At 54.6% G+C, this 24,772-nt stretch overlaps 9 protein-coding genes across 9 annotated transcripts; 5 read left to right on the forward strand and 4 right to left on the reverse strand.

Moving 5' to 3' along the window:
* Positions 1 to 2,047: 2,047 nt before the first annotated feature.
* Positions 2,048 to 4,007, forward strand: CTAM01_08047 (cytochrome P450; the record flags this gene model as incomplete). Its single annotated transcript, XM_060524068.1, has 5 exons — positions 2,048 to 2,107; positions 2,212 to 2,362; positions 2,518 to 2,966; positions 3,024 to 3,256; positions 3,326 to 4,007. The coding sequence occupies 5 exons, from the start codon at positions 2,048 to 2,050 to the stop codon at positions 4,005 to 4,007; spliced, it is 1,575 nt and encodes a 524-aa protein (XP_060381234.1).
* A 714-nt stretch (positions 4,008 to 4,721) lies between these two features.
* Positions 4,722 to 5,183, reverse strand: CTAM01_08048 (uncharacterized protein; the record flags this gene model as incomplete). The annotated part of the gene is made up of 2 exons (XM_060524069.1): positions 4,722 to 4,977; positions 5,041 to 5,183. 2 exons carry the CDS (start codon positions 5,181 to 5,183, stop codon positions 4,722 to 4,724), a joined length of 399 nt encoding a protein of 132 aa, XP_060381235.1.
* A 128-nt stretch (positions 5,184 to 5,311) lies between these two features.
* CTAM01_08049 (uncharacterized protein) lies at positions 5,312 to 9,482 on the forward strand (the record flags this gene model as incomplete). Its single annotated transcript, XM_060524070.1, has 6 exons — positions 5,312 to 5,746; positions 5,802 to 5,975; positions 6,034 to 6,682; positions 7,290 to 7,577; positions 7,642 to 7,838; positions 7,890 to 9,482. The coding sequence occupies 6 exons, from the start codon at positions 5,312 to 5,314 to the stop codon at positions 9,480 to 9,482; spliced, it is 3,336 nt and encodes a 1,111-aa protein (XP_060381236.1).
* Positions 9,483 to 10,041: 559 nt separating this feature from the next.
* On the reverse strand, positions 10,042 to 10,447 carry CTAM01_08050 (40S ribosomal protein S20; the record flags this gene model as incomplete). The annotated part of the gene is made up of 2 exons (XM_060524071.1): positions 10,042 to 10,126; positions 10,185 to 10,447. 2 exons carry the CDS (start codon positions 10,445 to 10,447, stop codon positions 10,042 to 10,044), a joined length of 348 nt encoding a protein of 115 aa, XP_060381237.1.
* A 683-nt stretch (positions 10,448 to 11,130) lies between these two features.
* Positions 11,131 to 13,211, forward strand: CTAM01_08051 (CUE domain-containing protein; the record flags this gene model as incomplete). Its single annotated transcript, XM_060524072.1, has 2 exons — positions 11,131 to 12,314; positions 12,368 to 13,211. The coding sequence occupies 2 exons, from the start codon at positions 11,131 to 11,133 to the stop codon at positions 13,209 to 13,211; spliced, it is 2,028 nt and encodes a 675-aa protein (XP_060381238.1).
* Positions 13,212 to 13,246: 35 nt separating this feature from the next.
* On the reverse strand, positions 13,247 to 16,023 carry CTAM01_08052 (uncharacterized protein; the record flags this gene model as incomplete). Its single annotated transcript, XM_060524073.1, has 2 exons — positions 13,247 to 14,934; positions 14,985 to 16,023. 2 exons carry the CDS (start codon positions 16,021 to 16,023, stop codon positions 13,247 to 13,249), a joined length of 2,727 nt encoding a protein of 908 aa, XP_060381239.1.
* Positions 16,024 to 18,133: 2,110 nt separating this feature from the next.
* On the forward strand, positions 18,134 to 21,808 carry CTAM01_08053 (alkaline elastase YaB; the record flags this gene model as incomplete). The annotated part of the gene is made up of 1 exon (XM_060524074.1): positions 18,134 to 21,808. One exon carries the CDS (start codon positions 18,134 to 18,136, stop codon positions 21,806 to 21,808), a length of 3,675 nt encoding a protein of 1,224 aa, XP_060381240.1.
* A 930-nt stretch (positions 21,809 to 22,738) lies between these two features.
* CTAM01_08054 (uncharacterized protein) lies at positions 22,739 to 23,158 on the forward strand (the record flags this gene model as incomplete). The annotated part of the gene is made up of 2 exons (XM_060524075.1): positions 22,739 to 22,910; positions 22,989 to 23,158. 2 exons carry the CDS (start codon positions 22,739 to 22,741, stop codon positions 23,156 to 23,158), a joined length of 342 nt encoding a protein of 113 aa, XP_060381241.1.
* Positions 23,159 to 23,899: 741 nt separating this feature from the next.
* On the reverse strand, positions 23,900 to 24,441 carry CTAM01_08055 (uncharacterized protein; the record flags this gene model as incomplete). Its single annotated transcript, XM_060524076.1, has 2 exons — positions 23,900 to 24,242; positions 24,404 to 24,441. The coding sequence occupies 2 exons, from the start codon at positions 24,439 to 24,441 to the stop codon at positions 23,900 to 23,902; spliced, it is 381 nt and encodes a 126-aa protein (XP_060381242.1).
* Positions 24,442 to 24,772: the final 331 nt, after the last annotated feature.

Genomic DNA, 24,772 nt, shown 5'->3' on the forward strand with positions numbered 1-24,772 from the left:
TGCCGTGGTGATAGAAAAGGACCTTGGACTGCGGGTACCCATGATTCCTGTTGCCCGTTACACGAGTAAGCAGGTTGTTAGATAATCCTCCGTCTTGCCGCCGGTATGATCAGGAATCCCCTATTTCTCAAAGAGGTACGATGCCACTAAAGACATCATAGCAAGGCTGTTGGTGATAGAGTATGTAGGTAGTTGAGATACTTGAGAAACACCCAAGTTGATGTATTAAGCGGGGATCTTCCGGATGAGCCAGAAATACTTCTACCTACTTCCACCTGTTCTTGGTATACCACATCTGGAATATGTTCCAAAAGGAGGCAGTCGGTGGAGAGAGACGTAGCTTTGGTATGGACTGTGTACTGAACTTAAACGTCGAACAGGAAAACGGCAAGCTTCCACATCGAGACCACGACCTAGATGCCGTCATCACCATGCTTCTTACGGATTGCGACAAGTACCAATATACCTCTCACCCTATTGTGATGAATCCAGAGCTGTGGAAGTACGGGGTGCCTTATCTAAACGTGTTGCATTGCTACCCAAGTTGGGTGAGAAGCCCAGGACTTATTGTATGTATGTGTGTGTCTATCTATGTATCTCCATGACTATTGTCTTGCCAGTCAATAACACTCCAAACCCCCACACCTCTTCAAAAACGAGCCCACAACGAGTCAAATCCTCCAAGCCCTCAAGCCGTTGCCAAACGAGGAGATCGCGGACCTGGAGCGGAATTCCTCCCCCGCCATCCAAGTTTACCTTCTTCCCCCGTCTTCTCCGCAGGACCCGCAACGGTGACGGCCGCCGAAAGCCGAGCCCGATGCATTTCTCTCACCAATGATTCGTCCAGTGTCTCCAATTTCTCCAAATCCTCGGGAAAGAAGAAGCCCGTCGGGAAAGAGGATGTTCGGGAATGATGACAAGGTTTCGAATGTCGGAAAAAAGGGTACTAGAGCTCGGCAAAGAGACAAGAAAAGGCCAAGAGGCACTCTGAGCAATGAGGGTGACCCTTACTCACCGCGCATGGAATGTGTAATCGCCTCGTCTCCGGTTGGCTCACATGCACACTTGCGAAACCTTGCTGCCGGGGGAGCGCCATGCCATCCACATATATTGCATTCGTGTGGCTTTTGGCGGGCGTGGATTGGGGCGGGGGAAGCTTGCCGGGTGGGTAAATAGCAGATGCGAGATCTTGGGGTAGTATGGACCTACTGCGTAGGGAACCCATGGCAGGATGGCTATCTACGGGCTGAACGAGCCGGGGAGAGAAATGGGAACGCAAAGTCTGGGGTAAGCAGGTATTGCGGCGTCACCAACGAGATCCAAGTCCGTCTGCTCTCAACCTCCCTTTCTCTCTGTGCATCCCCGCGAGTAGCCGCAGCGTTCCAACTCCCGCTTTCGAAGGCCACCTGAAGCAGGAAGGTTGGGCGGGCGCAAGCGTGATAAGAGGGACCTGCGCCCTTGCCCGCCTCTTTTCTTACAGGCGCACCTAAGTAGGTACCGGTATTGGTAGTAATCAATGCCAGACACCTTAGGGCAGGTAAGACGTGTTGCGCATGGGGACTGTGTCACTTGTTACAGCTGATATTTTGGCGCTGGCACAGTGCCTCGTACTCGTCCCGCCTATTGTCATTTCTCCAATTTCGTGTCCATGGAGGCCCGCCCAGTCCTTGCGGCGTGGGGTAAAAGCGCACACCCGCCAGCGCCGTCATCCATTCCCGTCTTGGACCGTGGAAAGCCGATGGGTAGCAGGCCGGGAAAGGGTTAGGAGCCGTGTAAGACAGATAAGAAGAGAGGTGCACCCCTCCTTCTCGCCGGGAGACACGGATGAGACGTGAGGTGAAATTGCTGTGAAGAAAGAAAGAAAGCTGGAAAGACTTCATCGGGAAAAGGACCGAACTTGGTGTTTGGCATACTACTATATCGAACTATATTCACGGCTTCGTGAGTGTTTCACTGCTGTGTGGAGGTTACTCAAAACGGCGAGAGACAAACGGCTGCTGCTTGACATCACCATACCGTTGAATTGAGAGGAAAGGAAACAGTGAACATGGATTCAAGTCATCTCTGGGCCTGGCTAGGCCTCGCCGCCGTGGGAGGCGTGCTCTATGTAAGTTCATCAATGTCACCATTTACGCCAAGAAGCGGCTCTACGAAGCCCCAGCTGCGTCGGCAAGAGAATGGATGGATCCGATCTGACAGTCAACGATATAGGTCGCTGGTATCGTCGTGTACCGCATCTTCTTCCATCCTCTGGCAAAGTATCCAGGACCGTTCATCGCAAAGGTCACGGATGGGTACCAGCTCTATCACGCCTGGAATGGCGATAGACATCTCGACTTCTACAAGCTTCACAAGCAATACGGTACGTCACTTACCCATCTTCAGCACCCTCCCCATTCATCCTTCATACCCTTTGAAAACCGGGGGAAGACATTGCCAGAGTGAGCAGAAGAGGCTGGCAGGACGGAAAGAAGAGAGACAGGAGCCTTGGGGACACCATCACTAACACCCTCGAAGGCAAAATCGTCCGCTTCGGGCCCAATTCAGTTTCCTTCAACTCCGCCACGGCTCTCAAGGAAATCTACGGCTTCCGCTCCAACGTCGGCAAGGCAGAGTTCTACAACGCCTTCGTCCACCCGGCGCCCAACACTCACAACGCCCGCGACAAGGACGTCCACGCCCGTAAGCGCCGCGTCCTCGCCCACGGCTTCTCCGACTCGGCCATGAAGGAGATGGAGCGCTACATCATCGGCAACGTGCGCTCCTTCACCGCCGAGATTGGTCGCGGCGCGTCCGCTGAGACAAAGGGGTGGTCGACGCCCAAGAATATGACGGACTGGTGTAATTACCTCGCCATGGATATCTTGGGAGACTTGTCGTTTGGAAAAGCGTTTCATATGCTCGAGGCGCCGGATAACCGGTTTGCGTTGGACTTGATCGCTGCGGCGACCAAGAGGCATCTTCTTGTGAGTAGACGTTGTCGACGGAGTGGTCTGAAAGGAACATGAACTGACGGACGACAGTGCGGTACCATGCCCATCGTCGACAAACTCAAGCTCGACAAGCTCCTCTTCCCGACCATTGCGGCTGGACGCGCGCGGTATATGGCCTACAGCAAGGCGCAGCTGACGGAGCGGACGAAGCTTGGCGAAGATACGGATCGACGCGACTTCTTCTACTACCTCCTCAAGGCGCGTGACCCGGAGACTGGACTGGGCTTCTCGACGCCAGAGCTCTGGGGCGAGTCGAACTTGCTGTAAGTTCATACTACTCCTGGCCAATTTCGAGGCACAGAGATATGAGCCAAGACTGACACACAAATCAGCATCATCGCCGGCGCCGACACCACGTCAACAGCCATGGCAGCGACCCTCTTCTACCTTTCCCGCAACCCTGCGGCGCTCCAGCGCGCAACAGCCGAGATTCGCAGCAAGTTCTCCGAAGTCGAGGAAATCCGTCAAGGCGCGACAATCAACACATGCACCTACCTCCGCGCTTGCATAGACGAAGCGATGCGCCTGTCCCCCTCCGTCGGTGGCCTGCTCCCGCGTGAGGTTCTCGCAGGTGGCATGACCATTGACGGCGCGCATATTCCCGCCGGAACCGTCGTTGGCACACCGCACTACACGATCCACCACAACGAGGACTACTTCCCCTCAGCGTACGACTACGTTCCCGAGCGATGGATTGTCGGCGCGGCAAACCCGTTGTTTGGGGGCAGAGAGACGACCGAGGCCGACACGGCGAGGGCGCAGAGCGCGTTTTGTCCGTTCTCGATTGGAGCCAGAGGATGTATTGGCAAGGGGCTCGCGTATGCTGAGATGTCGACCGCATTGGCGAGGACGTTGTTCTTGTACGACGTGCGCAAGGCGGTGGGCGTACTTGACCCGGCTGAGGGACGCGCAGATTTGGATGAGGGCCGGAGGCGGGTCTCGGAGATGCAGTTGTACGACACATTTACGAGTATGAAGGATGGACCGTTGTTGGAGTTCAGGGCGAGGGCGTGAGAGCGAGGCCGGAGAGGTCGACATTGTTGTTTCCACCGAGGATGGCTTGGTTGAAGCTGGGGTCAGACAACCCCCACTGCTTCACCTTCGAAGCTGCTAGTTTGTGAAGTTGTCGTCATCGAGCGTCGAGAGAATCTAGTAGCACGTGTCAGTTGATTCTCGTGCATGATGAGAACCAATAATGGCAGAGAATCCACCTCCTCGTTCCAAGGTATCGCGGTGGAGCCAAATGCTGGTGAGAGTTCCTCGCGAGAACTCGTCCGTCCGAACTTGCGCGCCATTCAGATCGCTCGAAAGCTCTCCCCGCTTGCCTGTTCCCCCAACTGCCACATTTAGTCTTTGTGGTCCGGCTCTTGATCGGCAGCGGGCATTTCCCTGTCAGGCACGTCGTCTCCGCTATTGTCTGTTTTCTTTCGTATCTTTTCAGACTTTGTTTCGTTCGGCTTCCGGGGATCACGGAGCCGGGGTACGGTGAAAGTTCTCTGCTCCACTCCCATGCAACATCAACCATCCAAACTAGTATCTTGTGATGGCGCAGAACCGGCCGATTTGGGGATGCTTGGGCCGTTGAGCGGTTCGATGAAGAGAGGGGTTCGGAGTGTGGGGAACACCAGCACTAAAGGCATCAGAGCTGGGGAGCCGGGATCCGTCGTTTTCCCCATCGGCATATTCGACAAGCGATGCGGGGGCGGGACGCAAGAATCTGTCCAGGCTTCAGCTTGTCTCGAAGAAGGCGGGAGCCGATCTCACACCGTCCGGCACAAGCTTGCTGTTCCTGGCGACAATCATCGCCTGACTCTCTACCGTCCACTCAATGGTAAATCTTGGACCCTTGGCTTCCATTCCCAAGAGTATGTCTGCCCCGGCTGTGCTCGTCTTCTCGGGCGAAAGCCGCCCCCGAGGTTCGTCGCTACCCTGGCAACTTGGTATCATGACCTGAGGGAGTACCCGAGAGATGCCCCGCTGCGGCCTGAGGGAGGCGGTCGAAGACTAGTCATGACAATGGCGACCGTTGATTCAAGGAACGTTGCACCCTCCCAAGGCTAAGCTACTGCCGCCAATGCTCGTGATGTCAGTGTCGCGTTCCTGGTCTGGCTGCAGGTCCCGCTCTCGGTCCGTGGGATGAGGTAGCAACGGCGAGTGCTCGATTGGAGCGGGAATGCTTCCGAGCTGCATGCTCTGTGAACTTTTGAGGTCGTATAAGATCCCAATGGTTCCCGCAAGATGATGCCATTGCGACCTTCTCTGTAGTGATAGCTTCCATCTCGGACGCGTCGGTTTCTCAGTCAAAACTGCCCGACATCATGAAGTTCTTCACCTCCCTTCTGGCCGTCGCCTGCTCCGTCGCTCCTCTTTGCGCCGCTCTTCCCCAGGCCAGACAGACCAGCTGGCCCAATGGCCCGCTTGTGACGAACGGTCGCTGGGCGGTGGATGCCGCTGGCAACCACATCCAGTTCGCCGGCACCAACTGGCCCGGCCACGGCGAGGTCATGGTCCCAGAGGGTCTGCAGTTCCTCTCCGTCGAGGGTGTCGTGTCTAAGATCAAGAGCATCGGCATGAACGCCATCCGTCTGACCTACGCCATTGAGCTCGTCGATCAGATCTACGCCAACGATGGCAAGGACATTGACATCAAGACGGCTTTCATCAACGGCCTCGGTGAGACCAACGGCACCGCCGTCCTCGCTCAGGTTCTGGCCAACAACCCTTCCTTCACGGAGGCGACCACCCGTCTCGAGGTAAGTTATCAGCTCTGCCGCGACGTTTGACACCCGCTGACACATAACCCCAAAGGTGTACGATGCCATTGCTGCCGAATGCGCTAAGCAGGAAGTCTACATCCTCCTCGATAACCACATGTCCACCGGCAAGTGGTGCTGCTCTGGAAACGACGGCAACACTTGGTGGGGAGACCGCGAGTTCGATGCCGCCAAATGGGTGCGCGGCCTGACCTACATGGCCAACCATGTAAGTGAATCGAAAGAAGGCAGAATATTGTTGAACCCAAGCTGATAACCATCGCCAGGGAAAATCGTGGACTGCTCTCGTCGCCATGTCTCTCCGCAACGAGCTTCGCGAGGCCACGGATAACGCCGAGCTGGTTGCTGCTTCGTACAACTGGCAGGATTGGTACAAGTACATCCAGGAGGGCACCAACGCCATCAACGGCGCCAACCCTGGCCTTCTCATCTTCCTCTCTGGCCTCAACTACGACACTACCGTCGCACCCGTCTTCCGCGGTACTGCGCTGACACCCGGTAACGGCACGTTCCAGCTCTCTGACTTCCAGGGCTACGCCGACAAGCTCGTTCTCGAGATCCACAACTACGAGGGCTCCATCGGCAGCTGCGCGAGCTTGAGCAACAACCTGTACACCAAGGGCTTCCAGGCCATGAATGCATCGGACCCTGTGACGGTCAATGTCTTCCCCGTGGCGCTAACCGAGTTTGGCTTCAACATGAACGACAACACATACCTCAACACGTACTCGACGTGCCTGGCATCCTACTTGCCCCAGATCCAGGGCAGCTTCTTCATCTGGGTTCTGGTGGGTAGCTACTACATCCGCCAGGGAACGCAGAACTTTGAGGAGTCGTGGGGTCTGTTGAACGCGGACTGGTCTGAGTGGAGAAACCCCAACTATGTTGAGCAGCAGCTGAAGCCCATGGTTGCTGGTGTTATTGGATAGATGGATTCCACGGAGTAGCTATGACCGATTTGGAGTAATGAAACAATGATCTCGATTCTTGATTTGCTTTTGAATATGTGACTCGTATGGAGAAGATTGTGGCGTCGACGAATTAGAAAAACGCTGTCCTTGCGAAAGCGAGGTAAAATGCTTGGCTCTCAATTCCTAGGATTGGTAGAATCGATTTTCGGTGGGACATAAAGGTGAAATTCAAAGGCCGGGAAGATCTTGTTGATGATGAAAGCCGATTAAAGAACTCCGAGTCATCTTGATTCGACCAAATAGATGAATTCGAATGCTTCTTGAGGAAGTCAAGAATTGATGTTGAATGGTCCTGGTGTAAGTGCACCTGTCTGGACCAGAGGAGGCAAGGACAGTGCTTGCGCTTTGTCCACTGCTTACGCACAGTACGTATTTCCCATTGGCTTACCACGGCGCGCTAGGGGCACGCGCCGGCAAGGCTGAGAAAGGCTGCCAATGATTTCTTTCTCGACGCCCAATCTACGAGCTCTGGAGATTACAAGAGCTTGATTCTTTGTCCACCGTCGAATCCCTGGCTAATCTCAGCTCTTAACACGTACGAAATGACATAGCCGCTGTCATCACGCCATTTGCATTGCGAAACCGCCCGATCAACAACCAGAATGGTAGTCTGCAAGTTCTACGAGCAGGGGAACTGCAGGTACGGACGTACGTCACTCGCTGTGCACCCATCATTATCCCGAGGGGTCTCGATCGCAAACTCGGATCGAAGAGGCTAATACGTGATATCGTAGAGAATTGCCGATTCGAGCACCCACGGTCGCAAAATAACAACCGTTTTGCAGCCTTTGGCCAAAACACAGGAGGAGGATTCAATCGAGGCGGCAACAACAATGATGGTTCGCCCAAACAATCGCGGCTCCTAGGAGTTTTAAACGAAGCATTCTACTCACATGCGACCAGGGCTTCCATATGCGCTATCAAAGGAGACCATTGAGAAAGACTTGACGTCGGAAGCGCCACAATGGATCTTGTCCGCTTATGGCCCCGGCAGGGACGCTCCGGAACAGCTCTTCGGAGGCAACTTGCGCGAGCAGAGTTTTGAGGAAATGAGACTCGTTCACATGATGGCGGAAGCTTCTGGAAATCCCCAGCAAGCGGTAAGTCACCTTATTCAGGTCTACAGGTCTATCAGCTGACGGAATCCAAAGCTCAATCAAGCACAAGAGCTATACCAGCAAGCCCAACAACAAATGAAGACGGCGGTGGGCAACCTTGACGGAGCTATTCAATTCATCATTTCTGCCGAGCAAACGCACCCCAACAGGATAGACATTTGCAAGCAAGGCACATCGCCAGGCGGGACTACAGGGGAGTTTGCGGTTGGAAGACGGGGCGGCGCTTCTTCACAGCAGAACCCTTTTTCGTCAAATTCGAACACAGCGACGTCAAACCCATTCTCCTCTAACAACACGAACACGACTTCTGCCTTTGGCGGCGGCGGTGGAACTTCAACAGGGAGCGCCTTTGGCCAGACTGCGACCCTGGGGCAACGTGCGAATCCCTTTGGCGCGCCAGCTTTTGGTCAAACATCGCAGCCATCGCAACCGACTTCAGCATTCGGTCAACCATCACAACCTACGTCGGCGTTCGGTGCCACGAGTAGCTCCGCCCCAGCCTTTGGGCAAACATCGCAACCTACATCCGCTTTTGGACAACCCAGCGCGCTGGGAGGGGGCACATCGGCTTTTGGCCAGGCCTCAGCCCTCGGTCAGAAGCCCAATCCCTTCGGCGCGCCTGCGTTTGGGCAGCCGGCACAACCAGCAGCGGCATCAGGGGGCAGTGCCTTCGGCCAACCATCTCAACTTGGCGGAGGCGGCAGCGCTTTTGGCCAAGCAAGTGCTCTTGGGCAGAAGCCGAACCCCTTTGGAGGCGCGACGAGCGGTGCCAGCCCGTTTGCCAGCGCCGGCAGCAACAATACATCCAGTCCATTTGGTCAGGCTTCGCAGAACACGGCCAGTCCCAGCCCCTTTGGACAGCCCGCGCAGAATACGACACAGAATGCCAACCCTTTCGGGGCTCCCGCCCAGACGAACTCAAGTCCGTTTGGTCAGCCAGTACAGCCTGCGACAGCAAGTGCATTCGGACAACCGGCTCAGACTGCATCTTCCAGTCCCTTCGGTCAGCCTTCTCAAGCGCAGCCGGCGGCGACCAACCCCTTTGGAGCGAAAACCGATGCGCAGCCCAGCACCTTCGGTCAACCGGCGGCGACTGCTCAGCCTACGCAGCCTGCCAGCGGATTCGGACAACCAGCTCAGCTTGGCCAGAAGACGAACCCCTTTGGACAGAACAATGCGTCCCCGTTTGGCCAGCCGTCCGGTGGCCTCGGAGCAGGCGGATCGGCGCCAAACCCATTTGGAGGGCAGACCGCTGCACCAGCTCCGCCCGCCGCGCAACAAGCGGCGGCGCCTGGGAGCGGGCCGTACCCGCCGGGGAGCTCGAGGCAGCATCCACCAGTGTCGAGCTACAGCTCCAAGGACATGAACGGGCGGTTATCCAATTGGAAGGGCAAGCCCGTCACCTACCAGGGCAATCTGCCTGGCATTCGAGCCTTCAACGGCGCGTGGACGAGGATATGGTTCCCGGATGGTCCGCCAAATTATTACAAGGACACTGAGCTACCCGACGAGTTATATGATGACAAGTCGAAGCAGCAGTGGCAGTCGTTTACGCAGACTGGCAAGTTTGAGGGTCTTATGCCCGAGTTGCCTCCTAAGAGAGAGTTCTGTCTCTGGGATTTGTAAAGGGGGTGGGCGGGAACAGAGGCGACGATGCAAGGGCCAAAAGTGGTCTATCTGTACTTGTGTAAAGGGGGCTGGCATTACACGGCGTTGATTTCAAAAAGGATCAGTTGGTGACCGTGGGTTGGGGTATCTGGCTGAGCATGTGATATTATGGTGCTCATACTGCGTTCTAGTTGGGCACAAGTTCCCAAACATTGAGTATCTTCCTCAACATCCTGACACTCGCAATCCTTCGTGCCCACCGCCCTTGACTTCACATGCAATATGGCCAAGATCACAGTAGGTACTTCAACTGGGCTTCATGCATATCCATACGACACATCACAGTAGAGGAACTCAAAATGGGGGGTCATCAGTTGATTCGGGTGGTATCTAGACCGCCTCACTCGTCCCGCCGCCTTCGCATAGCTGCGTCGAGGCGTAAAACCTTTCGGCCAGCCCTCATCGCTGGCTTAGCGAACGCAGCATTCCCAAGTCCGAAGCCCATACCGTTTTGTCCCTCCTACAACAACAACTTGTCTTTACAACATTTTTGTTTCGGGGCTTGGATACCAATCGCTTATGCGGCAATGGTGACCTCGACCTCGACACCGGCCTCGATGTTGATGATGATCTGCTTGACGATCTCGGTGGGGGCGTTGAGGCTGTTCAATCATTAGCATTCTCGCTCCAATCATTTTACGCCTACAGCGAAAAACTCACTCAATGAGACGCTTGTGAATGCGCATCTCGAAGCAATCCCAGGTCTTGGAACCCTCACCGCAAGGGGTCTTGCGGGTGGTGACCTTGAGGGTCTTGGTGGGCAGGCGGACGGGGCCGGAGACGCGGAGGTCCTTTGACTTGGCGCGCTCAATGAGCTCGGCGCTGACCTTCTCGAGGGACTGGACCTTGCGGGAGGAGAGGGTGATGCGGATCTTGTGCGTCTTGGGCGCCTCTCCGAAGTCCTTGTCCTTGTTGTAAGACATTTTGAAGTGTTGTTGAACGAAGAGGTTCGGTTGGGTGTTTGGTAAGGTTAGGGAGAGATTGAATTTCCTTCACGACTCGAACGGCTTGGTTGCGGCAAAGTGATGAAGGCTGATGATCTTTTGGGCTATCTGAGAGCTTGCAGTCGGAGGGAATTGCGATCGCGAACTTTTTTTCGTGGGGTTTGGGAAGTAGGGCTTTACCGAGTGTTGTGGCTAAGCCTAGGTAGGCCTAGCGCAGAAACTGGGACGTCGAAAAAAGATACGTATCTTCTGAGCTGACCATTTGCGGCGGCAACAAGCAAACAGGCGTAAGAGAAAGAACGAACCCCACCATGAAGGTACCCACTTCCGCATTCGCAGCTCCGCCGAAAGCTCACTGCATGGCCCGGCTGGGGAGAGGCACCGACGTCAATGAATGAATCATCCGGCGAGATCTGAGAGAACGACATCTCACGGCCAGCCGCCTCACTTCACCTCATCGCCACCTCCAAGCGCGTTACCAAAACTCACCAGATGCGCAATTACGACCCGACGTTGAGCTCTTTCTAAGAGCATTCTGCTATTCCTGCATCCCGCGAGAGAATCCCTCACATCCCTGAGAGCATCTTACCCCGCCAGTTCCAGCGCACATCTCACATTAGATCTCACTCACCATCTCACGAAACCCCAGAGCTCCAGCAATCATGGCAACCTCCCTCCCGCCCCTGGCCCCCTTCCCCACGCCATCGTGGCGCGCAAAACTCACTTCTCAAGAATGGGAAGCCCTCCTCGAAGCCTGGACGGCCCTCACGCAAGCCTACCTCGCCCTCTCAGATAAAGACCTCTCCCGCGCCGCCGTAAAAGAAGACGCCTCCATCCCAGCCTTCCTCTCCTCCTTTACAACACAAGTCGCCGAAGCAGGACCCTCGCCCATCCTAGGATGCTCCTCCACGACATCAAAGGCCCTACTCAGGTCGTCATTCACACTCACAACCCGCCTCCTCACAAACCCAACAACACCACCCCCAACACCCCTAACCACAGCCCCCTTCCTCTGCGCCTTTTCAAAACTCTACCGCAAAAATGCGCCCACCAACCTCTCAAAAGCCTTCCACCTCCACGCCAGCGCCCTCGAGCACCCCCTAGCAGGCCTCAAAAAGTCACTCGCGCAATCCATGGAAGCAGGTCTCAAAGCAGACCTCAAATCCCTCGAGGCCCGCCTCGCGAACCTGAACCATCTACTCCACGCCTCCCCACACGCCGCATCCTTCTTCCTCGCCGGCTCAGACTTCTTCGACGGCCTGGTCACGGCCTACAAGATCACGAACCCGCCGCTGCGCAAGGTCCTCGTCGCGACGATGTACCTCTGCCTGGTAGGCCTGACGGAGGGCGAGCAGCCTCGCTTCGGAATGGTGGCTGACGTGCTGTTCTCTTTGAAGTCCGCTGCAGAGACGCATAGGGTTGGCCCGTTGAACGTGAACGATTCCCTCGTGGCGGAGCTCGTCACCGTCACGCCGGTGCTGAAGCAGCTGTCCAAGAGGGCCGAGGAGAAGGGCGCGGCGTCGACGGCGTTGAAGTCACGGATTTCAGCGCTGGAGGGATTCAAGAAGCCTGGTGGCGGAATGATGCGGCCAAAGAGGCTCGTGAAGAGGAAGGTCGACAAGGGCAAGGGCAAAGATGTCGCGGAAGAGGGACAGGTTCAGGCGGAGTTGCACATGCACCGGCAGAGTCAGATATCACTCATTCAAGATCTGTTTCCGGATCTGGGGTCAGGGTTCATCTCGAAGCTGTTTGACGAATACGGTGATAATACGGAGATTGTTACGGCTCATTTACTAGAGGATTCATTGCCTCCGCACCTTGCGGCGATGGACCGCTCTGCTCCGTTGTATGTTTGCACTGTTTCTTTACTTGACTATGGTAAGGCTGACGATATCATAGATCCCCCACGTTGGAAAGAAGGAAAAGCCAGCTTGAACCTAGACCAACGCCACCGCAGGTACATGAACGCCACAATGTGTTTGACGACGATGAACTCGACAGACTGGAGCTGGACGTTTCCAAGCTCCACTTTGGAAAGAAGGGACCCGAAAAGACAGCCGACGACGTGCTCAAGGATAGATCGACTGCACCGAACAAGGCAGCCATCTTATCAGCACTCGCCGCATTCGACTCCGATGACGACGAACGTGACGACACCTACGACGCAGACGATGTTGGAGGCACGGTCGACAACGCCAATGAAGAGGCCGACGGCCAGAAGGATGCCAGCGAAGAAACACTGTACAAAGCCTTCCAAGCCGACCCCAGTGTATTTGACAGGCAGGCTACGACAAGGAGGGGCCAGGCGAGAGGAAAGTTGAGAGAAGAGACTGGCATGACGGATGAGGCCATTGAGGGTTGGGCACTGATGCTGGTGAGGAATCCGGGTCAAAAGCGACGTCTCGAGGCCAAGTACAGCGGCGCCGCTGCATTCACCGGTACTCAGACCGAGATTCTGTCAACGGCATGGCGAGCTAGTCCGGCTGGCTCTGGCGCAGAGGACTCTGAAAATGGTGGTGGCAGCTCCTCACGGGGCGGCGGAGGCGGCCGTGGACGAGGAGGTCGCGGCCGTGGTGGAAGAGGAGGCGGAGGCCGTGGAGGCGGTAATGTGGCCGGTCCTACTGGCGAAAAGGAGACCGAGGCTGCGCGGAGGAGAAAGGAAGCCAGCAAGAGCTCTCGGGCAAACCACAATCGCCGCGATCAAAGAGCAAAGAAGATGGCGAGAGGCGGATTCCCTGGCTGATACCGGAGATATCAATCGGCCTCGGAATAGCATATTCAATGCAACCTTTGCCTCTTGATACTATGACTTGAACTTCGTGCCAATGGAACTGCGGCTGCTCGCTTGCTGGAGCCGCGTTCTGTCGTCCCCGTGAAGTTGTCTCCGTAGAGATCCTCTACGCTCAGGGTCAGGGCGTACGGGCTTTTGATATCTACGATACCTGGGGTACCTGGTTGTGGCGTGAGGGAGGGTGGGTAAGCGCCGGAAGGTGACATGATACTGGTAAATGAGGAACCGAGTTCCTCGAAGCCAGAGGTCCGGGCCCAGAGTCCGTGGTCCTTTGGTGTCGCCAGCTCTGATGTTCCACCAATCGACGTCAAGTCTCCGTGATCGCCTTCGTTGTGCCCGATCATGGACCGCAGTGACTCGCGGGAACTCCGTCGGCTGTCGAGGTAGGTTCGTAGGTCGTAGCACTGTCGACAAGAGGGGTAGACTGGATAACATTCTGATTCATCCCGATACTGCGGGAGCTGAGGTCGAGCTTGCTCGCCACATCTCTCCTGAATATCGTCAAATAGATCGCCGATGGGAGTGAAATACGTTACGCGAGGACCGCTACCCCAATATCTATTGCGGCCCCAAAGCTGGCCGACCAAGGAGTTACTCTCAGCGTCAATAATGGCAGCGCCGCTGTCGCCCTCCACGCCTATGCCTCCGCGAATCCACCCTTCTTCGTCGTCGTAGGGGCACGGCTCTTCGATAAACCACTCGCGCGTGGCCTTGCCAGTACCATTCATCTCGGCGCTCACGTACGCTGGAATGTCACAGACCTCACCCCTTTGCTGGCCAGATGTTCGACCCGTCGACACAACAGTGGCACTCGGCACAACGGCGCTTGTTGTCTTGATTGGTGTTTCTTTGAGAAGAGGCATGGTCTCCGAGGGGAATCGGCGGAGAATATTGGCTTGACTGGTCTTGGAAGCGACGAGAACCCAATCAGTCGCGATAAGAGGGTGCTCCTTATCGCATTCTTCCCAGTAGGGGTGATGTGAAATGCGAGTCGTCTTCAGGTCGAGTCCCGATGTGGCGGCGAGGCTACCTAGAGCAAAGTCTGTCTCAGGCAGCGTATCGTGCTTTTTTTCCACACAACGGGCTCGGTCGTTGGGGGATGGGTGTTGAACGCTGACCGACTTCGAGTTCTGGTATGCCTCCACGAAGGGGTGGAAGTTGGCAAGCCAGTAGCTGCCGCCACCGATGAGCAGACAGGGCCCTAATGTCGACGTGCTTTCCTCGAACTCTGCACCGCCTTCGATACCAATGCTGTCGCCCATGCACGGGTCTTTGAAGTAGTATGGGTTCTTGGCCATGCAGATATCATCAGGCATCTCCTTGCTCAACCCTCTGGCCCAGACACTTCGTTCAACATAGCCCTTGAGGAAGAGTAACTTGACGCCGTCTCGATGCGCTTCGGGTAGAAGGTCTCTGACGTGTACTGCAATAATGATCTTACGAGCTCGCGAGGGCAATTCGCCTTCAATTGTGATGCGGATTTGCCGCGCGCCCGGTGTCTTACCGCGAGGGGCGTCGATGCTGTGCTTGGGGCCGCACCATTTTGGGATGAACTCGGAGAGAAATGGTAGAACTGCATGCTCCCACACTAAAGGGAAACTCGCGTTATTGAGCAACTGTGTCAAGAGAGGCCGGGACAAGTCGTTTGGGCTGTCGGCTGCGAGAGAAGTTTGACCTGCCGATGTCAGAATACCGGCCTCGTGAGTTGGAGTTGGGATCAGTCACCTTTGTGTGCTCTTTCTCTTCTATACCTCCTCTCAACAACATCCCTCAACTTTTCTCGACACTTCATTTTGGATACCGTGACGGACAGTATCTGCTTTAAAGCTCGTTCCTCCAAGCTATCTTTCTGGAATAGTCCTGGGAAACTGCTGGTATCGTGAGACGAGGATGGCGTAGCCATGGTTTGGGCGAGAGGCGTCGGCTTCGAAAGTGGCTCCTTCGATTTCCCTTTGGAATTGCCCTCGGTATCTGGATGAGCACATCTTAAATGACTCTCAAGGATCTGTCTGGTCTGGAACGAGCTCTCGGTACATCCAGGGGCCGGGCAGACGACGAGATGCTCCAGCTTGACGTGCCAGGTGAGACCGTCCTTTGAAGAAAAGCTGGGTTGTTCGCAGCCTCCCCAGTTGCATGTGTGAGTGTGGACCGCCTTGAAATGGAAGGCCAAGTCTTGTTCTTGGTCAAAAGTCTCGTCGCATTGGTGGCCCAAGCAAATAAAGCGGCTTTGAGCTCTGGCGGTAGAGGCGGTAGAATCAGTAGACCTATCAGCGGCACCTTGAGTTGTGGAATGCTTTGTCGAGGCAGCCCTTGTAGTCGGCCATTCATACGGGAAGTCAATCTGTGTGGGTGATACACCGGAGCCAGCAGATGAAGGCTGGGAGACAATGGAAGAGGAGGAATATGTGACGCTGGACACTGTGCTCAATGCTGGGGGAGGGGGCGCCTGCGCAAGAAACGAGGTAGGCTGGAAGATGTTGAACGCAAATGAATCGTCCGTGGGCAGAGCTTTCCCGAGCCTCTGATCTAACTGACCGATTCCATGGCTTTGGGACCAGGCGTTATCGCCGTAAATGGAGGGCCCATGGTAGACGTCCGCGAAGGAAGAGTCCTCGGCAGGCGTCCAGTAGGGCGGAATCGAGGCAAACTTGTCAGCATCTGATGGGGCGACGCCTGCAGCGAACAAAGTTCCTTGGTTGGTAGGCGACTGTCGTCGAACCTTCTTCGGCGGTGGCAGGTTGAATATTTCTCGAGGAAGCGGCATGGTGAGAGATGACTTGGTGGTGTCGTCTACGGTTGACTTACACCGGCCGCCGAGCCAGCGGATACTGCGAATGAACCACGAAGGATGGTCTCGACGAAAGTCAATTCGTGGACATTTGATGTTGGAAATGGTTATAAGGCAGAAAGAGAGAATCCAGAGAGCAACGAGGTAGCGGGCGGGCGAGGAAGAGGCAAGCGGCCTCCAAGAGGCGGCGGCGGCAGGCGGATGCGGCACAGCTCTTAGTCTGGTTGCCTGATCTGACTGCCGCCCTTTGCCAGCCGATTGGCACTGTATGTTGTGTGCAGTTCTTGCCCACGATACAGTGTTATTTATATCGAACACTATGTGGATCAGATCACCCCTCCTTCTCACTCTCACTCTCATTGAAGATGGCGAACCACCTCATTCACCATCAATGAACATTGTCAATGTGTAAGATTCATCACCAGACAGCCAGACACTAGAGATGTAGATGAGAATTCACATTTATATAAGAAAGCTTTGGCAAAGCAATCTCCTCATCTGGTCTCACGCAACCAGCTTCTTGCAGACGTCTCACTTTCTCAGTGACCCGAGCCGACGAGAGGTTGAGAAAGACTCCCGAAGAGGCCAAGGTCTCGACAACGCAGGAGTGCTGTCCTCTTTCTAATACAAGAAAAACTCTGCCTCAAGGATCGAATAGCCTCATGGTGTGTAGATTGGCTCACTTAATACACACTCGGCTCATGTCTCCTCAGGACCTCCGTGTTACCCGCGCCCCAGCTTCTGACCTGAAGATGGATTCGCATGGTCAATAACCACAAGTGCATTCAAACCACAGAAGCGAATGAGTACAATCGATTTGTTCAAACAACAGATCTAGATAGAACCGCCCCGCCCAATCTAGCTGGTTCCTCAGATCCTTATTCAACCCACTCATGCTCATCTACACTCGTCATCTTGAATGAAAGTGAGGTGATTGCCTAGATTCAACATTGATTACATGAATTGAAGTGAAACTCCAATTCAGCGCAAGGCGTTCTGGCCAGCTCCATCATTTGAATGATGCAAGACGAAGTGCGAATTGAGTTGAACATGTACCAACACTGAGCCCATTCGGCATCCCTCGATTACCTCTGAGCTCTTGCTGGTTTGCAGTCTTACGGCTAGAGCTCACACCGCAAAGCCTTGATGTAGTAAGTGAGAAGCTAGAGGCTTCGATGAGCCTGATTTTCATGATCTCTGGGTGCTCGAGGTTGGCTCAGCCTTCACTCCGCTATTCGATGAGACTTATGTAAGGCAGCTTGGCCCCGCTTACTCCCGAGTCCCGCAACCCGAATGCTGTACCAAAACCAAGATGTATGAGCAACCTCACTCGAAGAAGTGATCACCCGAAGCCTGGGTCTGAGCCTTTTAATCACCTCAAACTCCTTATTCGAAGCCCACTCTCGGAGCTCGGAGCATCACCGATAGCGACCAGCCATGGTAACATCGGCCCTCCGAGTTGAGCTTATTTTACCACAGGGCTAAGCGAATCAAGGCAAATCTCCACGGCCTCCCACCCATCCCACCGCAACGTGCAGACAACACAAAAGTCTCCATCTCACAAAGCCCTTAGCAATGGCTGCAATGTATGGTGTTTACATGCCGAGCTCCACAAAGATTGATTAGATGAGCTGATAAAGTTCGCACCCCCGGCCTTCCTACAAGTGAGTCTTTTTCAACGACCTGCCGCTTTCGGGAATACGGGCAGAAGTCAAGGGAAACACGGTGCCTGCCAAGCCCTCGGAGTTACACCCGTCTTTACGACCCTGAACTTTTCCCGTTGCGCTCCGGTTATCGGTTGACTGGCCCATAAAACTGTAATTAATAGGCAATTTGGTTGAGAATTGTGATCTTGGATCTAATGGGTGCGGTTCCAGCTCGTATCGTGGGACCCTGTCACTACTTCAAAGTCCCATCCCGTATTGCGGGATCGTGAAAGATGATGAACTGGATAAATAGAAGGGAATGGACCCTTAGGGGGCCTTGATCTAGAAGAAGAGCTCAAGCAACAGCTCCCGTCTGCTTGTCTCTCGTTTATATTCCGAGATCGATTGTCAACTTGCCGATCTTAGTCGAGCTCACTACAATGGCTCGGGTTTCCGGAATCCTCCAAGCGGCCCTCGTCGCAGCCGCCGCCGTCTCACCGGTCACGGCAGCCGAGGGTGGCTTCGCCAGCGGCCGCACCCGCCTCACAACCCCGGCCTCCGACGCTGCTTCCGGCCGGTACATCGTCGAGCTCCAAGACTCGACCGGCCCCAGCACCCGCCAGGACTCTTCTGTCGGCGACTCCATTGTCGGTCAGATCTCATCTCTCGGCTACGAGGCCACCGTCAAGGAGGACTTCTCCGCCATTTCGGGTCGCTTCAAGGGCGTGTCTGTCGAGATTGTAAACGACGATTCGTCCGGCGTCGTCGACGACATCAAGAGCCTGCCGGGCGTCGCCAATGCGTGGCCAGTACAGCCCATCACCCTGGACGTCTCATTCGAAGTCACCTCAGGAACGAAGAAATGGAACCCTCACATCGCTACCCGCGTCAGCGAGCTTCACGATCGCAACATCACCGGTGCCGGTCAGCGCGTCTGTGTGGTTGACAGTGGTGTAGATGTGTCGCACCCAGCTCTGGTCGGCAAGATCGCCGGCGGAAAGAACCTCTTCGAGGAGAACTCTACCGCCCTCACGGACTGCGCTGGTCACGGAACCTTTGTCTCGTCCATCATCGCCGCTTCTAACCAGGACTTTGCCGGAGTTGCGCCCGATTCGGAGATTTACATGTACAAGGTCTTTGGCTGCGAGGATGGGACATCTAACGACATGGTTCTCAAGGGTATGCTTGCTGCTGATTCGGATGACTGCGATATTATCTCCGTTTCCATCGGCAGCAACACTGGCTACGTCAACTCGGTTCTTTCTCGTGTTGCCAGTGAGATTGCCCAGGATAGACTCATTGTCATCGCTGCTGGTAACTCGGGCGCGATGGGACCGTATTTCGCCAGCTCCCCCGCTGCTGGTCGCGGTGTCGTCTCTGTCGGCTCGGTCGAGGCAGCGCAGACCTTGGGATGGCCTGCGACGATTGTTTCATCCGGCGGCCAGTCTTTAAACATCTCGTATGTCACTTCTGACGGCAACAAGTTCAATAGCACTATTGATGTGCCCATCGTTCTCGACAAGGGCGACTCATGCAACATTGCCGGCTCCGGCCTTGACTCTACCGCTGTTCTCGCAAAACGTGGCGTCTGCGAGCCAGCTGGATCGTACTCCTCCATCGCCAGTGCTGGATTCGGTTACGGAATCCTGTATGACTCTTACAACCAGGGCGCCTACTACATGGCTGACGTTGTCGCTTGGTCTGACACACTCAAGCTTATGGCTGTCACCACTGCCTCAGTTGGAGACTGGGCAGCCGAGCAGATTGCTAAGAACTACACCCTTCACTTGAAGATCCAGGCAGATGCTCAACCGGCTGCTTTCGCCGCCGAGGTCCCCAGCGCTGGTCAGCTCTCCACCTTCACATCGTGGGGTCCAACCTACGAGAACGACTTCTCTCCCATTATCTCCGCACCTGGGGGTGTGGTCTACGGCGCTTTCCCCGACGGCAAATTTGCCATCTCTTCCGGAACCTCGTTCGCAACACCCTACATCTCAGGTGTTGCTGCTCTGTGGTATGCGCATGCAAAGAAGGACCGGGCAGAGTTTGTTCGTAGACTTACGTCTACTGCTCTGGCTCTGCCTGCTTTTGAGTCTATCGATGGCAAGATTCTTGACGAGGTTGCGTCGCTTGCTCAGCAGGGCGCGGGTCTTGTTGATGCCGCCAAGTTGTTTGACTTCACCACCGTGCTTCTTTCCGAGCCGACTCTGTCCCTGAACGACACGGACAACCGTGTCAACACTCATACTATCCGCATCCAGAACACCGGATTGGAGGAAGTGACTTACAACATCTCGCACATCGCTGCTTCGACTGTCTCATCTAGAAACAGCCTGTTGTATCCCAATACCTACTACCCGCCCTTGATTTCCGCTGCTGGATCCTTAGCCGAGGGCAAGACTATTATAGTGGCCGCAGGTGCGACTCAGGACATCGAGATCACCCTCTCTGCCCCCGACGTCGCTCCTGATAGCGGTGCTCTGTGGAGTGGCAAGATCCTTCTCGCAGGTTCCAACGATGAGCTGCTGGCCGTGCCCTACATTGGTATCGAGGCGTCGACATATAACTGGACTGCGCTGCATCACGGTCCAGAGTCATACCGTTATGACGATACTGATGGCATCCTGTACCCACTTGACTACCAAGGCAAGGCGTACCACCCTGCTGACGGTGACTCCCCTGAGACCTACTTCGCTTTCCGCTATGGTACTTACGAGTTCTCTGTGGACCTGGTCGGCATTGATTGGAAAACGGAGCAATTCGCGTATCCGCCGCAACACGGCTCAGGCTCGAAAGCTTGGCTTGGCTCTGTCAGATCCCAGCCCCTTGCTGACGGAGGCTACATGGACTTCCCCATGAGGGAGATTGTGCGCTTCAACTTGGGGAGCTACGTGACTTTCCGCTCTTTTGCGAACGGTACTGCTATCCCGTCTGGACGATACCGCATCTTCACACGCTCCCTGCGCATGTTTGGCGACGCTTCCAAGCCTGAACACTGGCAGCTGTTTCTTTCTGATCCGTTCTCCATCCAACTCGGAAGCGATCCTATCCCGGGCCAGAATGCTACATGGACCTCTAGCCTCCCATCGTCAACAGCTGCTGTGACTACCACCGCTACCGCTGTGCCCACCACATCTTCTGTCCCGACAACGACTGCCCCTATCTCCGTGCCAGGCACAATCACAACACTCACAGCCACCGCCACACCCACCGGTCTCGAAGGCGCCTTCACCTCCCTGAAGCTTCAGAGGCTGAAAGAGGATACAGCCTTCGTCATTGATCCGGCAGCATGGATGGAACTCCACATCCAGATTTCGATGCCGTCACCTGTTGCCGCTGATTCCGTCCTCACATTCGCTGTTCCAGCCGAGATCACCGACATCGCAGAAGGATACCAGCTCTCGGCGTCCGGCGCACAAGCCGGCGATACATCCTTCGATCCGGTGGCTCGGTTATACACAATCGCCCTCGGGGAGTGGACAACCTGGAACAAGAACATGATCGGCGACTTCTTCCTCATGTGCCGCTTCACACCAGAGTTTGCTGCATCCATGAAGCAGGGCACCTACGTCGTGCAGTTCCCTACCGTCGGCAAGGTCTGGGAAGCACCCGTGTACTACACAGCCGTCAACCGATCTGTCATCTACGAGCGGCTTTCTACCGCTCCATACGACGGCACATCGCTGTACACTGCCGAGGTAGAGGTGCCTGCTTCCTTGGGACCGTGGGACTTTGTCCGTTTGACCACGTCTCACTCGGCTGATTCCGACGGATTCGTTTGCGCCAACTCTAGCGTAGTGATTGGAGAGACCCTTGATGCCGAGAACCGCATTGAGAGCTTCACTGACGTCACGGCCTCGGCTACAGAAGTTTGCAATATGAAGAACTTTAGAGCAATGTACAACGAGACGTTGACGGGTGATGATGTTCTTCGGTTCACGGTGGGCAGCATCCAGGGCAACCGCGATCAGTGGACACTGAATGTGGTTTATTTGCTGGATGTTCAGCTTTCCAATGGAACCTTGGTGTTGTATGATCAAAGGACGCTCGAGTTCGAGAAGAACCCGCGCTTGAGGTCGTTCAACTTCAACGCTTTCTCTGGCGAGAGGGCCTAAACCATTGTCTCTTTAGAACCTTAGAGTAGATTAATTCCCTCGTTATTGTTTCATAGACTTCATCAACCTGGTGTTCAACCTCCGCTTCCGGACAATTTCCCGTTGTGACACCCAACTTCTTCTTACAGTATATCATATCGCCACTTGCGCTCTTCACTGCAAGGAAAACCACGCTTATCGACTGCGCCTCCGGCCCTTTCAAGCTTAACCACAACCTTGCGTCGTATGAACCCTGAAAACCCGTTTGGCATGTGAGCTGGACTTAGCTGGGGCAGTTCCGAAAGCCAAGACCCCAAATTCACCATTTACATAACAACCTCGTATATCAAACTTTGTGGGTCGCATTCATGTGGGTGGATTCTCGGACATGAAGAGCCCCATTGAGCAGTCTTGTCCCGGCTCCCCACAAGGATCCTGATTATCAGATGATCTGATTAGATTAGATGGCATGAGGAGCATAACCGCTCCACGCAGGGGACCGGGGGCCAAGGGGATGAGTCTCCGCTTTCAAAAGGTTCGGACGGATGTCGGCCGCCCCGCTGAATACGCTCGGAAACCCGCTTCTTTCCGGGCAACGTTGGGGCAGAAGGTTAACTGGCTCTCTAGAAATCGCTCGCCAAGATCTCATCCTTCCAATAGCGCCGGCGATATCGGTGCGTCGTTACAGTGTGGGATGCCGTTTGGCATCTGCTTTCGGATGAAGAGTCTGGGCATTCCGAGGGACTGGAGGGGAACTGGAGACTGGAGAGGAGCTTTGTACAGACCGAGAAGGAAGGTAGCATTTGCCAAGCTGTGATATTGAATATAAAGAGTCGTGAATGTCCTGAATCAGTATGAAGTCTCTTCTTGATACCCAGCTGCCTTACTCACCTCAAGACTAAGTCTCGCCAAACTCTCTCAAACCTCAAAGCCTACCTCCAAATCATCAGCATGCGCTTCTCCGTCGCCTGCACCGTGGCCTTCGTCGCCTCTCTGGCTTCCGCCAACCCTCTCATTAACCGCAACCAGGGCGGCTGGGAGTTCCCCGAGTCGATGCCCCTCGTTACCCGCCAGGACGTCCCCGCCCCCGGCACGCCCGCCTACCTCTGCCACGAGAACTGCGGTAAGAGCTCTCTCTCTTCCTCTCCCTTTCAACCACTCAATATGACGTTGTCGGGTCGCTGATGATGATGAACACTAGGTACTTCCATCACCTTGTCCCGCGAGACAGGCTACTGCACCAACTACCAGTGGATCGCTCGCTATGATGCTTGCCTGCAGTGCGCCAACGCCCAGAACGTCTGGCAATACTACGGAAACTCCGTCACTGCTGCGGCTGCTGCTTGTGGCCTTACCGCTGTTCCTGTCTAGATGCATCCATCCGCGCGACGGGTATGAGGGTGGCAAAGAGGCCTAGAAGAGGGCCGGAGTGAATGATCTGAATTTTTGAGCGAGCTGATGAGAAAATGGAACGCATTCTTGACGAGTAAATAATGCAATGTACATATTGTGGCAGAAACATACATCGTGTCGTTCTCCATCTGTGATTATCCGCAGGTCCTTTTCTACTTGGATCGGCTGGCCCATGCAGGTATGTGTTTTGAGACACTTTCTAAGAGATGCTATGCTGGCAGCTTTGGTCTTTGCCGGAGTGTCATGTCCGAGTTGACCTCACTCTTTACCTATGGTGCTCGTTTCGGCGGCCGCTTCGGATGCAACTATATGATTTATGCAAGGAAGTCATCTTGACTTTAGATGATAGAGGGTTCAGCTAACCTAATTGGACAATCAATATGTACAGACAGACAGCTTAGAAGGAAAAAGCTTTTTACATCGTCTCTTGAGTAGGGTACTTGGTAGTACAAACATATCGTTGCTGGTAGTCTTAACCTAAAGCACGGTGGAATCCTTCCTTATCAAAGGGATATACCTATAGTTGACGTAAGTAAGTATTGCCCGCACTGACGGTCCTGGTTTTATGACATTGGTCAGTCCTGCTAATTGAAGATCCGGAGTTTCAGTCAGACCTGCATGTGCTGCTAGACTACATCCACAAGATGAAAACCCCGGCACCTCGTTGTTCAGGAGATTCCAGATTGAACTTTGTATGAGTCAAAAGAACGATAGTACAGAATAGATAAAATAGTGTAGTGACCATCCCTCAAACACTTCATTCGATATACCGCTCTCAAGCAATTTAAACCCGATCTCGAGTTGACCTCGTATGCCCGAGGATCTTGATCTAAAGTTCATGTGGACACATATTGCTTTCGCCACAATTGTAATCATCTGAACTTTTGGGCCAATATTTCGTTCTTTAGTTTGCCGTTTCATAGAATCCGAACTTGAACATGGCGACAGAAAGCACGATTTTTGGATCGGTCTGGGCCTGGCGCCGGCTGAGCGGTTCGCATTCCTTGCACATGTAGATCTTGGAGCAAGAAAAAATGGGGCCAACATGAGACCGTGTTGGCTTAATGGCTAGCTAGTGGCTGTCAGGGTAAGGAGAGCTGTAGGTAATATGACCATGAGAGGGGTTTGCTTATTGGAGGTGGCGAAACCGACCCCTAAATTCGATGTCGAGCGTTGCCAGGATGATGGGGAGGGGATGCTCACAGATGTAGCGTCTGACCACACCGTCCGAGGGTCGGCATCCTACACCGTATTCCAATAGGTCGGGTGGCTAGCTTGCATCATTTCATCCATTTATCACTGTCGATGCGTCAAGTTAGCTGATATGGAGTAGCTCAGTAGGTAAGCTCCTGGGATGCTATGCGCAATGCACGTTCAATCCTACCAGCCAGGATGACACGAGAACCCTCGGCTTCACCAGGTACCACAATTGACGTATCTCTCTGGAGATTTCGTTGTAGGTTGGTAGTTTGTAGCATCCAGAGACACGGCCTCAAGTTTGGTGGGTTGAGTATCTAGAAAAGGCTGGCAAGATTCTTAGTTCTGACTTTGGCCAGCTAAGTCAGTATGACA

The sequence above is a fragment of the Colletotrichum tamarilloi genome (genome assembly GCF_030869305.1).
Source record: "Colletotrichum tamarilloi strain Tom-12 chromosome Unknown Scaffold_27.1, whole genome shotgun sequence".
NCBI classification, from domain to species: domain Eukaryota; kingdom Fungi; phylum Ascomycota; class Sordariomycetes; order Glomerellales; family Glomerellaceae; genus Colletotrichum; species Colletotrichum tamarilloi.